The sequence below is a fragment of the Caretta caretta genome, chromosome 1, assembly GCF_965140235.1.
Source record: "Caretta caretta isolate rCarCar2 chromosome 1, rCarCar1.hap1, whole genome shotgun sequence".
In the NCBI taxonomy this organism is placed as follows: Eukaryota; Metazoa; Chordata; order Testudines; family Cheloniidae; genus Caretta; species Caretta caretta.
In genome coordinates this window covers 140,604,931-140,619,538 of record NC_134206.1, presented here as the reverse complement: position 1 = coordinate 140,619,538, position 14,608 = coordinate 140,604,931, and the positions used below count along the sequence as shown (strand labels likewise).

The 14,608-nt window shown below is 42.4% G+C and overlaps 1 protein-coding gene across 2 annotated transcripts in view; it reads right to left on the bottom strand.

Moving 5' to 3' along the window:
* Positions 1-14,298, bottom strand: part of PDHA1 (pyruvate dehydrogenase E1 subunit alpha 1) — a 28,148-nt gene extending 13,850 nt beyond the window's left edge. Inside the window, exons 1-3 of one of the 2 annotated variants that reach the window (XM_048862511.2) lie at positions 14,140-14,298; positions 7,877-7,891; positions 3,965-4,033 (exon numbers count right to left, since the gene is read on the bottom strand). In XM_048862511.2, the coding sequence (XP_048718468.2) occupies positions 3,965-4,033; positions 7,877-7,891; positions 14,140-14,211 (156 nt within the window). In that variant the 5' untranslated portion in view covers positions 14,212-14,298. The remainder of the gene's footprint in view (positions 1-3,964; positions 4,034-7,876; positions 7,892-14,139) is intronic. The other variant, XM_048862521.2, reaches the window with a different exon arrangement.
* Between the last annotated feature and the right edge of the window lie 310 nt (positions 14,299-14,608).

Below are 14,608 nucleotides of genomic sequence, written 5' to 3'. Positions count from 1 at the left end.
ACTATCCGGGGTCAGATAGGGAAGTGGTGGTAATCTACTCAAATTCTCCCCACAAGACTGTGATGATCAGAATGTTTGTTAAAGGGGTCGGCTGTAAAATAATTAGCAGTGGGGACATTTACACAGTCTTTGTTACACTTCAAAGTTAAATGCTCCATTTTGTACCCCACAGCTAGTAGAGCAGTTTCATCTCCAGTGACAATCCACTGATACCAGTGGGCTTACACCAGGAAGAAGTTGACCGAACTATTCTATCTGCAGACTCAGGAAGACAGCACTGCTTCATAAGTCACAGTCCAAAGATAATCTTAAAAACCATAATGGCTCGCAACATAGGTGAGACACTCTGTACCTCAAAGGAGCACCCTGGAGCCCCCATATTCACCACTGTGATATTAGGATATGTTTTGTACAAAGTATGCCTTGAGGGATATCATTTTATAAGTCTTGATCTGGTGAACATTAATATCCTGTGGGATTGTATATACTACCATATCATTGTATGTGAAGATGTGAAGTATTGCTATATGTGTTATGGAAATATGTTCTGAGGTTGGGAACTCCCACAACCAGCCTTTCAGTTACAACAAAGGAGTAGCCATCAATAGCCAGACAGTATTAATGACTTGTTAACACCCAATCCACTATCCCACAGACTTGCTGGAGAAGACAAGTACCCCATAGGGGCAGACTAACACGTCACAGCAAAGATCTTTCCAGCAAGCTGGAAGAAAGTATAAAAGAGACAGTGGGTCTCTTCCCTCCCCCACCCCCAACATCTGGAAGAACATCTGGAGGACAAAGACTTTGAAATGGGGAAGTTTGGTCCCAGGCTGGAAAGGGACTCCAGTCTATGTACTGAGGAACTGTAACCTGCTTGTACCATCTGTTAGGGTGAGAAAAGCTGTTCGATCCAACACTTGCTTAGAATAAAAGTTTAGGATTTAGAATGCATGCATGTTTCTATTTTTACTTCTTAAGGTAACTATCTCCTTTATACCTACCACTTATAATCACTTAAAAACTATCTTTCTGTAGTTAATAAACCAAGTTAATGTTTTATCCTTACCAGTGAGTTTGTCAAAAGTGCTTGGGAAATCTACTCAGGTCACAAAGGCTGGCGTATGTCCACTTTCCTATGAAGAAGTGGTGAACTAAGTAATGAACTTACACTGGTCAGGCTTCTGACCAGTGCAAGATAGTACAGTTCTGGGGTACAAGGCTGGGGAGCTGGTGGGGGCGCAGGGCGGAGAATTGGCTGGAACCTCTCTATTGCTGGTTCATGAGTGGCTGGGAGATTACTCATGTAAGTCAGTTGGGTATGTCCCTGCCTGTGGATGGCTGTGTAAGTGCAGTGCCTGTCAGAGGTTTATAGTTTGACATCAGCATCACAGTGTGAGAGGCAACCGAGGTTGGTGGGTTTGGAGGGCTCAGCGGTCCCACAGTCCAGGTTGCACCCCGGGGACCCCATCACAATAGGACCAGGTCTTATTCTGTGCACCAGCACACAGAGGGCGTTGTGTGCAGGATCTCCCTTTGCCTGCCAAAAGGGACGCCACCTTTGCAACATACTGCCCTCCTCACCCTTATACCATGCAGGAAGCTTCCACCAGTCTGGATGAGTGGGAAGTGGGTACTTTCCAAAACCTGAACAGGAAGTGAGCATAAATTACTGCAGACAGAGTCTGAAGTAACTGAAACTGTTTTCCCCTCTCTGCGCTCCAAAGCAACCTCTCCTTCCTGGGGTAGCTAGTGGCATAGGGAACACATTCTCCAGGGACTGTAGCAAATCAAACAATTACAGAGGATGCCCCATTCCCTCTTGCATGTTCCCCAGAATCCACACAGACCTGAGGGAAAGGCTGCATGTTTGGGATATGGAACCCATGGCTTCTGCTATGGTGTGACATTTTGGGGTCCACCCAGACCAGGCTAATGTCTGCCCTTTGGATGCCTTGATGCTGTGCAGCCATGGTTCAGATCTCTGACACCAGCAGCCGGCCCACAAGCATAAGGTTTGACCCTAGCTCTCACCAGCCCAATTACTCTTTGCCGGGTGATGCCAGCCCTTCCAGTCCCAAGTCTCCCTAAATATGTCCATCCCAAGTTCTTAACTACCAGATACTTGGATTTTTCACATCTGATCTGTCATCCTTGAAGACATGAAGCCAGTCCCTCAGATACCAGTTTATTTTGTGTGGAGCATGTGTTCCAGTTTGCACAACAGAGATCTGCTTGGTATGAAAATAAACAAAGACAATCACAGGCTTTGCACTTTCCTATTAGATAAAATCCCTTTTCTAATAAGAGTTACCTATTGCCTTAAAAGTTTCCCAGCTTACCCCTTAGCTGTAAGGGGGATCCAGTATTCACAGGCGCTGGCTTCTTCCTTGCCCCGGCAGTGCCCCACCCTCACTCCACCCCTTTTCCCAAGGCCCCACCCCCAGCCACCTCGTCCCACCCCAGCTCTGCAGGAACAGCTCATTGCGGAAGGCAGGAGGCGATTGGAGGGAGGGAGAGGAGTTGATCAGCAGGGACACTGGCAGGGGGTGGAGAGAAGCTGACTGCCGGTGGGTGCTAAGCACCCACTAGTTTTTTTCCGTGGGTGCTCCAGGGCTGGAGCATCCACAGAGTTGGTGCTTATGCCAGTATTCACTGATAGAATCCAGAACTTGGGGGACAGTCTCAAGGCAGGAGGCTCTTCAATTCAAATCACTTCCATTTTAAAATGGTTTGCCTCCCCCCCCTTCAGTCACTACTCACAATAGATATTCAAAGTGGGGAAAACTCCCTCCTTTCTTAGTTTTCAAAGACTGTGATTTTCTTTTCAGTTTCAAGCCATTTCCCTTTACTTTGATGGTTCCTCATTGTTTTTTCTTGGACTGGCCAATGGCTACATGTTTGAAGCTAGTCTCCTCTGGGTGGGGAGATAATTCCTCTCGGTCTGATTGCTTCACCGCCCTGTTGTGAGGTGATGCTGAAGTCGCACCACAGTATCTATTACAATTTTCTACATACACACATACATATATTCACAGCCATAAACTGTATACATCTCATAATGACTATGAGACTAATGACTTAAACCTTCCGTTCTCTCCTTGGGGTAACTGGACCCTGACTGTCACACATGGGGAGCAGCAAATGCCATTCCTCTGACAGAAGACTGTGAGGGAAACCCAAATAGGAGAGAATGACTGAGCCCCTTAAGAGAACTAACTGACTTCAAACTTTAGATTTTGCCGATACTGATCGGGCCAAGAGGTGAAAAATGGTATTGTGTACTACTAAGGGGCCCGGTCAATCCAATGCCTGCTGGCATGCTGGGTATAAAGACAAGAGACCTTCATCCTCATGAGTCCGTGCAGATGCTTAGTACATGTCTCAAGAGCAATTTAAGCTAAAGGACAAAGCTGGCACAACAACAAATGGGTATAAACTAGTCATGAATATAGACTGGAAATTAGAAGGTTTCTAGCCATCAGAGGAGTAATGTTCTGGAACAGCCTTCCAATAGGATTAGTAGGGGTAAACAATCTCCCTAATTTTAAGATAGAGCTTGATGCACTTATGAACAGGATTATACATGAGGGTTGCCTGAACAGCAGGGGACTGGGCTCCAGGACTCAGGAGGTCCCTTCCAGTCCTAAGTTCACGATATTTCAGTTTTTCATCTCAATAATTTATGCAATTTTCTGTTTTTAGTTACCTCAGAATCTTACATTAGCATTTTAAATATCCCAAACAGCAACAATTTTTACTCGTCGCGTAATTTGACTTTTTTTCATGCACTCAGGAAATAACAGTTGTGAACTCCTGCCAGGTGCAGATAGATATAAAAATGTTTGGTTTTGAACATTCAGAAATTATGTCTTTTCTTACAGAGAAATCCATAGTGGTAATATCTACAACAATACTTCTATTTAATGCTAATTCTCAAAAATGAAATATTCAACTTCCTTACCTTAATATCAAATGTAGCCTCACTTGTGAAATCTGCGTAGTTACGAGATGCCACCACCACACGGGAAACCTAAAAAAACCCCCAATACATGTTATTTAAATGTAGAAGTCAACAACAATCCCAAGGAAAAAGAACATTTCCCCAGTCATTTAAACAATCAGTCAACATTATATGTTGCACATACAGTACTTCCAGATACCAATGGAAAGTGCTTAACTCACAAATTATGTTTATCTTCCCATAGTACTAGAGAGTAGTTTGGATTTTAACTTGTACCCCTCCCTAGATATTATAACTCCTTTTCTAACTTGAATTTAAAGTTTTTTTAAACAGAAGATTGGGTGCCATCTTAAGCTCGCAACAGTGATCAATAACTAAGTAATAATGGAAACATGAGGATTCTGAACAGTTCTTAAGATCCTGCAAGCATCAAGAGCATCAAACTCAAAGGGAAGTTGTCTTTGTGGGTGTGTGAAATTTACCGTGTGAGAACACAGGGTGAGTAGGACATAGGCTTTGTCCTAGCCCTCTGCATAGGGGTTAATTTCACCTATATTAGAATAGCAAGAAAAACACAAATTTTCTGAAATTTAGGCTGCTCTAATCATTTCAAGTTAACAGCTACCTTTCATCCCTAGACCAGTCCCCATGACTTGGCAGGATTTAAAATTATTCACTTCTAGGGACAACCTAGACCCACTTTAGAAAGGTAATGACAGGAACAGATAGTTGAGGAATAAAGAATAGCATAGATTGAGCCAGAGCAGCACAGTCAGATCTTGAAAACAGTGTGAAACCATAAGGGCCAGGGACCTAAGACACAGAAAGCTTCAAGAAGGAAATGTAACAGAACAGGCGGTACATTTTAAAATAAAGTGGGCACGGATTAGGGGGCTACTCTACACTCAACACTCCTTTGTAACGCTCATAAATGATGGTTATGTTGCAACAATTGCTTATCCATCCATCCACCCACTGTCTATACAGCATAGTGAATACAACATTTTACCTCTGGTTCCAAAAGCCCAAGTTCCTATCTAGCTATATAAAAGAGCAATTCCAATAACTCATTCAGCCAAGCTGCTGACATATATGGTCACCTGAAAGGGTCATATAGCACATCATGTAGTTCACCTCCCACCCCACAATGACAGGATATTTTTCAGTTTTACTTTAAAAAAAAAAAAAAGTTCTTACAGATGGATGTCACTCTAGTCTGTTAGGATTGTGATCCTACAAGTTACCTTGGCAGTTTATTCTATTGCTTAACTGATTTTATAACCTAATGTTTTTCGTAATATGAACAGGTAAGACATTCTTCCAGGAGCGGGCAAACAGACAAGCCAGAACATAACAGTGCATGTCCATCTTTGGAATAAGAGTCCCAGGGGTAGGTCTACACTATAGAAATACACTGTAGCAGCACCATGGTGTAGACACTTCCTACATCGACATACCGGTGTGACATTATTGACATGAACTGTGACAGTATAGATCATTGTTGCAACCAAGGTCCTATAGTTGCACCAAAACTTGTACAAAGGCGATCAAGGGGTCTATGAAAAGGTTGTAATTTGCTGGTTATAATTATGCTGTCTGTATTATTTTTGTATTTGAAATTATGAATACTGGCTATGTACTTGTATCTCAATGTGTTTGATTCTAAGTAGCACCAATGAAGCATTTGGCCAGCTTTTTGAGAAGGGAATCTTCAGATTAAGTGCCCGATCAAGAAACACTTAACTGACAATGGACCTTGGGAGACTCCAATCCACAACAGTCAAGGTAGCATGTGAGTAATGGCTGCTCTACCTGTAAAGAACTGAGTCATGCATGGCCATGTGACCTGCCCATGTGACTCCAAACTCCATCTTGCTGCTGTGATTTTCCACAGTAAGAACAAAGGGGTGTCCTTCCACATGGCAGAGGATATAAAAGGCCCTGGAATCCCCTCCATTTTGTCTTCAATCCTACTTCTTACCTCTGGAGGAACTTTGCTACAAACTGAAGCTCTGAACAAAGGACTCAATGACCCATCCAAGCTATGGATGTACTCCAGAGACTTGATTTGAGCCTGCAGTTTATTCCATCACTGCTACAAGCCTGAACCAAGAACTTTGCCATTACTGTATGTAATTGATTCCTTTTAACCAGTTTTAGCCCTCAACTATATTTTTTTTCTTTTTATGAATAACCCTTTAGATTTTAGATTCTAAAGGATTGGCAACAGCGTGATTTGTGGGTAAGATCTAACTGGTTTACTAACCTTAGTCTGGGGCTTGGTCCTTTGGGATCTGGAGAACCCTTTTTCTTTCACTGGGGTATTGTTTTTCATAACCATTCATCCCCATAAGAAGTGGGGCTGGTGGTGATACTGGGAAATTGGAGTGTCTAAGGGAATTGCTTGTATGACTTCTGGTTAGACAGCGGGGTAAAACCGAAGTCCTCTCTATTTCGCTGGTTTGGTGTACCTCAGTAGTGAAGGAACCCCAGCTTTGGGCTGTAACTGCCCTGCTCTAAGCAATTTGTCCTGAATTGATACTCTCAGTAGTGTCCCGCCAGAGGCTGCATCGTTTCAATCAATGTAGTTAATCCACTTCTCTGAGAGGTGGTAGCTACGTTGATGGAAGAATCCTTCTGGGATTTAACTGGGAATTGGTCCTGCTTTGAGCAGGGGGTTGGACTAGATGACCTTCTGGGGTCCCTTCCAACCCTTATATTCTATGATTCTATGATTCTTCCATTCATCTCACCACATCTATACCATGGGTTAGGCTGACCTAACTGTGGTGCTCACGGTGCAAAATTTTTCATATTTAAAAATGAAGTTGCAATTAATTACCAGAAACCAGAGTGAACTGCAATCTAAGCCTGGCCTATACCTAAAATGTAAGCTGACCTAGCTACATTGCTCAGGACTGTGAAAAAATGTATACACACACAACATATCATATATACACATAAATGTATGTCTATAGCAAATACTACATATATTACATATATATACACAGTATCTCTCAAGCACATTATATTTCAACATACTACAAAGTTACTACCAGTCTACAGAACATTAGCAAGCTAAATATAATCCCATTTCTTCCTCCTCTATCTGTCAACCTTCATCCCGCAGCCCATCACTTTTCATCCACATTCACCAAAATTTGGCATACCATGCACAATCCACATTACATGACTGAATTCACTGGTACCATCACTACATTAAAAGGACACTGACTTCTTTACACTCTTAATTACTTACTCTTTAAAATCTTGTGGGAAGAGGCTGCATTTTTATCCTGTTTTGGTTTACATTTGGGTTTTTTTCCCCTCAATGTTTTGAAAGGAGCAGATGACACATACAATTATTTTTCTTGAGTAACAATTAAAGTTTTGGCCTGAGGGTTGGTAAACATCTCTCTTTGATAATTAATATCAGTAACCACGGATCTGGGATGCTTATTGTTAGTTTGTTGCTTGGCGTCAACTGACAGAACAACAGAACTATTTTCATACTTAACAAAAAATATTGTTCTGGTGTACTCTCTCAGAAATTGAGTACAAATTTAAAAACAAAAAACCCTCCACTTTTAGACTCTGAAGACTTTCCTCAGACTATAAACATTTTGAAGCAATCTAAAAACCTCAATATCCTTTTAACCCTTCTTTAATGCAACAGATTAAAAGAAAAAACTACTAAGATTAAAGATATTCAAGAAACATTCTGAAAATTAGATTAAATAAGTAAAATGTAGCAATACTAACAGTGCTCTCTAGCCATTTTACATGTGACATTAAAAATGAGCAAGGAGTTTAGGTTTATATAAAAAGGCTAGCAAGTTTGTACAGCAGATTACATATGTACATAATTTTAACTGGCTAAAAGCAAACCTTTACAGAAGTGATGTGCCTTACCTCACTAACAGCTCCCTAAGGTAGCAGCAATTGGAGGAAACAAAAAGAGAAAAGAGTCAACAGCTGTAATAAATTGATTCAGGGAAAAAATAATCAATAGCCTAGCAAAATAAAAGATAGTACTATAATTTCTCTTGCTTATGGATGTACTTTAAGGCCTCATGACTTGATTCTTCCCAGCTCTGGACTTCATGAAGTCATTTAACACCTGTGCACATGGAGTGCAAAGTAGATGTAAAACATTACCTTATGAAGTGGATATAAGTGCTACTCTTAATTGCCAGTATGTTAACACTGACTTGCACCAGTGTAAGTAACAAAATCCAGGGAAAAGAATCAGACCCAAAATTTTCAAACCTGGAAGCCTAAATTAGGTTTCCAAATCAATATTAAGATCTCTCAATAGAACTAGCTTGGGCACTCAAATGTGCAGAAAAGCTCAGGCCATTTCTAATTGGGTGCCTTAATGTAGACTGAGGAACTAGCAATTAGCTCCTAGATTTTATCCATCACATGTGGCAAATGAGCTGCATCAGAGGGAACGGATCCAGTGAAAGATTACCTCCTAACATCCAGAAAGGGCAGTCTGCTACTTTCAGTTACAAAAATGACAAAATAACCCTTTCACTTATTAGAGTCTCTGCTGTACAGGGAAGAATCCTGAAGTTTCCTTCTATAGGGACTATCATTCTGAAAGTAAAGACTAATAAATGCTGAAATTGGTGTACACAGTCTTATAATGTTAAGTGTCCTGAAATGTACTTAAAATTTCAGTTCTTGATTAAAATGATTTTCACAAAAGCAGTGACAACATGTACTGTCAAGAACTAATGCCAGCAGCATAAAAGGACACTGTTTAAGAGTTGTTTCAGAGGAACAGCCGTGTTAGTCTGTATTCGCAAAAAGAAAAGGAGTACTTGTGGCACCTTAGAAACTAACCAATTTATTTGAGCATGAGCTTTCGTGAGCTACAGCTCACTTCATCAGATGCATACCGTGGAAACTGCAGCAGACTTTATATATACACAGAGAATATGAAACAATACCTCCTCCCACCCCACTGTCCTGCTGATAATAGCTTATCTAAAGTGATCAACAGGTTAAGAGTTAAAAGCCTGGTACTAAGTTCATAATCTGGGGGAAAAAAAAGTTTGTCAAATATTAAATAATTTAACACTTCATTGGTAAATTCCAATTTAACACTTCATTTACAGATTCTCCTAAAGGCATTTTTCCTCTCAAGAGAGACTCCCTCCCCTTCTGCATAGTTCCTGATTTCTGCAAGAGAGTTTTCCTCCCTTCCTGAGGTAGCACTCTGCCACTGTACTGTCAGTCTATAAAGCTATAATTTATAAAGGGTTTGGGGGTTGGTTGATTTTTTTGAGTTATCTGCTTCACCCCAAACTGTTCTCAAAATGAAATATACTAGAAATCAATTTTTTAAACCGCTTCATGGATCTTAAATTTAATACATTTTAGTTCGCTGTAAGCACACTGAACATAATGTGGAGCAACTGGCAAAAAAGCCCAAACATAAGAGCAGTGGGGTGTACAAGAATACACAATGAAAGAAGAATGGGAAAAAAAACAAATATAAGAATTGGGCTGCAACAGAGACATCGAGTGGGTGGAAAAGGAAAGGCAATTGACAATTGAAAGAATTCTCGCTGCTTCTACTCATGCCCTCATTCCATAATCTTGGAAGTTGATGACTGGTCGGTCAATCAGCCTGGCAAGTTTAATCAACAGAGACAAAACTCATTGGTTCAGGCTGCAGACCATGTCAGCACAAACCTGACTCAGAAAACATCTACCTTTTTAGTGTAGTGCTCAAAAGTGTGTTTGGTGCTTTCCAGACATGTAATAAGACAATGTGGTGTGGAATAAGGAGGAGGGAGTAATAGGATACCCCACTCAGCTCATTTGTCCCTGTTATATTCCTACGCAGCCCTCAAACTTGCCAATTTTCATTTATAAAGTTTCTCTATTACTATTCTCCTCAGAATGTTGCCCATTTATCCGCTGTGCCTACTGGATGACCTTAGGCAAGTCACTTCACCTCTATGTCTCAGTTTCCCTCTTCTATAAAATGAGGATAACTATATTTACCTCTTTTGTAAAGTGCTTTGAGATCTTTGTATAAAAAAATACTATATTAGAACTAGGTATTAATAACCACTTTTACTTCCTATTTTTAACCCACTAAATCCTTATCTTTGTCAAAGTAACTCCTACGCATGACAATCCTCCTCCAATCCCATGTCCTCTCTCCATACAGCAGGCCTGATTCTGGTTTGCTTTCACCGGTTAACCAGAAGTAACATGATATGTTACATGATATGATATGTTGCTAAAGTCAGAGTTACACAGGTATAAAACTAGTGTAGGAAAGATGAAAGTCAGATGCATTAATTCTTAGCCTCTCTTCCAATATCTTCTCCCCATTAGCCCCTACCATGCAAGAGTGAGCAAGTCACTCTATCGGTCTGAGGGCTTGTCTACGCTTACCGTGCTGCAGCTGCACCGCCATAGCACTGAGTGAAGACATTACCTACACCAACAGGAGAGCTTTTTTTTTTTAATCCAGCATAGATACTCCACCTCTCCAAGAGGTGGTAGCTATGTCAATGGGGGAAGCCCTCCTATCAACATAGTGCTGTCTACACCAGAAGTTAAGTCAGTACACTCAGGGGTGTAGAAAATGCATACCCCGGAGCGACACAGTTATACCAACATAAGTTCCTAGTGTAGACCAAGCCTCGGAGGTCTGTACTGAGTGGAAAGCACACTGCTGCACAAGCTCGCTTCGCCAGCCTTTTTCTACCAGGTGTGAGATCCATGCAAAAGAAGTCACTGGGGAAGCTCTTTTCCCCATTTGATACTGAGGAGGGTCAATGGCACACTGAGAACAGAGCCCAAAGTCATTCTCCTCACTGATTAGTTTCAACACCAGGAAGTTGGTGGTTTCAGAGTAGCAACCATGTTAGTCTGTATTCGCAAAAAGAAAAGGCGTACTTGTGGCACCTTCGAGACTAACAAATTTATTTGAGCATAAGCTTTCGTGAGCTATGTCTCACTCACTGGGGGGGGGGGGGGGTCTCTTGTCTATATGGAAATGAGTTGCGAAAGAAGGGTAGGGATCAAAATGTTAAGATGTAAGCTCATATAAAACTTCATTAAACAAAGTAATTTCACTGAGCATGGGATATTTTTTCCTTAAAATAGTCAGCAATTTCAACAGCTCAGTACAAGATTAGGGAGTTGTCTGACTATATGCTTCCTGAGACATATGAATTCCACACTCAAAATACAAACAAACAACAACAAAAATATATACTAACAGTCTTCATAATCATGTTAGTACACTTAAACTGGGATCACTGCTCAGACATGTGAACAGAAGAAATGTAGGAAATCTTAGAGAACATCCTTATCTGTTTCAGATCGTAATCCATCTTTGAATGAATCTCTTTAGTTCACCTAGCAACTATTTTTAAAAGCTTTCTTTCCAAAAGCATACTAAGAGAATTTGACCACTTATGCTAACACCAGATCACTTATCTGCACAATTGCAGACATTGGGTTACACAGCCTAAGAACATAGCACAAGATGAAAAATCTTGTAAAATCACACAGTAGTAATTCAATAACGTCTTCTGTGGTTCACTACCTTTCTTTGGTTTCAACACTTCAAAAGTTATTTTTAAAAGCTCACAACCAAAATGAAATTGAATCAATTTTAAAAAAAGGCTGGTGTCCTCCCTAACTGTTCTGAGTTTACACACACAAATGACTAGACATGGGAAACAGTGAAGCTTCCTTTGTATAAAATGTCAAATGTACGAAGTAGACAAACTGAAAAATAAGAATTGTATTCGCTGATCTTTAGTAACTTTAGGATTACACATGCAACAACAGTATGTAAAAAAAATGCATACAATGGTAGGATGTTTTGACAGTATCTGTAAATTAGCATTTTTGTTAGCATTTTGAACTTTCCCTGTCAACCACCTATTCTCATTTTAATCCTCAAGCCTTAGTTATTTTATCACTAAAAACAACTGTTTGCAGTCAGGAAAAGATTAAGTCTCCTTTTCCTTCCCAAAATATTTACCTTTCATTAACCCATTCAGTATTGAACCTCTCTGCATTTTCCTCTGCTGATGTTTTAAGTTGCTATTCTATTTAAACTCATACATTTTTGTTCCATTAAGTACATTTGGCAAAAGATGCACTGAAGACAACTGAAGTCTTAAGAAGCTCAAGCTACTCCCTGCCCACCTTAACCCTCTCAGTGCCTCAAGATAACTCCCACTTTTGCTCCTTACTTCCCTTCACTACCAAGAGTTCCCAAGTTGGGTGAAGGAAAGGTTGGACTGACCTAAGTAGGGTAGGACAAAGCACTCTGCAAAGCCTGTCAAAAAACAAACATTTTTCATATCAACTATAGAAGTTAGTAAATAGGGTCTGAATGCATCCCATGAAGTGAGCTGTAGCTCATGAAAGCTTATGCTCAAACAAATTTGTTAGTCTCTAAGGTGCCACAAGTACTCCTTTTCTTTTAGGGTCAAATAGCACACCCTTCCAGCTCCTAGTGAGCCAAAACCAAAAAAGAGTGTTGCTCTGCCACTAGAACACAGGACCAGCTCCTACTATCTGGTTTTAACAGCATTTCATGGGATAATATGCATACCACTGCAAGTTTATACTGCACTTTACAAACCTGTGTTGACATATTTCACCCTGTAACTTACTTTGTAAATAGTTAACAAGACAGACACAAGACATGACCAGCTGCTATAAGGAAAGGTGTGGGGATTGATACTAAAAGGGTAAAAAGAATCTCAAAGTGAGTTTTGAAGAAAAGTCTAAGGAGGAAACAAGATTTGAGAGATGAAAAGAGGGAGACTGTTCCAAATGTACCAGCAGCATGATGGGAGATGCGTAACAAAATAAATGGGGGAAACTGGCAGAATGAGGAGAGTCTGCAATGCTCAAGAATAAATGGTGATGGTAGAGAGAATTCAGAGCGATCAGAAAAAGAGCATTATGCAGCAACAGTTTGAGGGTTCATCTGCACTTAAAACACTACAGCAGCACAACTTCGCTGCTGTAGTACTTCAGTGTAGACACTACCCACACCAACAGGAGAGGTGTAAGTAATCCACCTCCCCGAGAGGCGATAGCTAGATCAATGGAAGAATTCGTCCTTCTACACTGTCTACCTTGGGATTTAGGTTGGTTTAACCTCACTGCTCCGGGGCGTGGATTTTCACATCCTTGACTGATGCAGTTAAACTGACAAAAAGAAAAGGAGGACTTGTGGCACCTTAGAGACTAACCAATTTATTTGAGCATAAGCTTTTGTGAGCATAAGCTTATGCTCAAATAAATTGGTTAGTCTCTAAAGTGCCGCAAGTCCTCGTTTTCTTTTTGTGAATACAGACTAACACAGCTGTTACTCTGAAACCAGTTAAACTGACCTAATTTTCTAGTGCAGATCAGGCCTGAGACAGAGGACCAGATACTCAGCTGGTGTAAAAGAGTACCCATTTACACCCACTGATGATCTGACCCGAATTAGGAATTTAAGACAAAAAGTGACGCAGCACGGGCTAACAGAAACAGGTCGGAAACGGCAGGTGACTTCAAGGAGATACTTTCAACTTGTAGCGAATCTAAATAAACCAAACCTGTGTTCCAATTTGCTGTGTACATGTACAAAGGGTAATTGTGCCTGGATCTGCAAGAGAGCGCCCCTGGAGGGAACATCCTCTGGCGTAAACAATCCGATTTTGTAAAAGAGGATCTCATCTCACTGTGGCAGCATGAGCCCAGACACTGCCCTCAGCAGTGCCCCTTTCTGGGCCCGGGAATCCCCCCTTCACATCACAGAAAGCAGACACGGACTCACTCCATTCTTCGCGTTCTCATTTTAAACGCCTTGAAAAAGCCACAAGCCCGCAGTGACTCCGGAGTGCGGGCGACATCAGCCGCCCCGGTTGCCGCAACCGCAGCGGGCGGGCAGGGGGTTTAGTGTTATGTTTAGCAAGTCACGAGGAGGCACCTGGGGGCGGCTCCTGCCTCCGCGCCCCCGGCCTGAAGCGGCCCCGGTGCCCCGCCCGGCCGCACGGGCCCAGTTTTCTCCAGCCCGGGGCCGGACCCACAAACCCCCACGCTCCGCTTCGGGCCCGGCCCGCCCCCACCCGGACGCGGGTCGATCGCGCCGCTCCCCGCGCAGCGCCGCCCCCGGCCCCCCTCACCGGTCTCGCGGCGGCGGCGGCGGCCGGGCCCTGCAGCACGCGGGAGAGCGCGGCCAGCAGCATCTTGCGCATGAGGGGGCACGAGCAGCCTGCTGCCCTCCAGTCTCCTTCAGCGAGGGCCGCTGGGCCGACCCGGACCGGCGCGGAGTGACGTGCCGGCGCGGCGCGGCGCGGCGGCCGACCGACGCCTTGCCCTGCGTTCGCGCGCTCCCGGCCCCCACCCGCGCGCCCGCTCCTCTGCCCCTGGCCGGGACTCTCAGCAGAAGGGAAAGGGGGAGGGAGGTTAAAGGCACGTTTCTGTCCCTGGTTGCTGAAGCCCTCAATGGTCAACGCCAGAGAAGACCCAGTTAAAAACATCAGCCTGTATTATTTTCACTTGCTTTTGTTTCAAAAAAAAAAAAAAAAACTCAGATGGGGGGGGCGCATGATCTTTCAGTGCTGGTGGTTGGCGGTGGTGTGTGGATGCGCT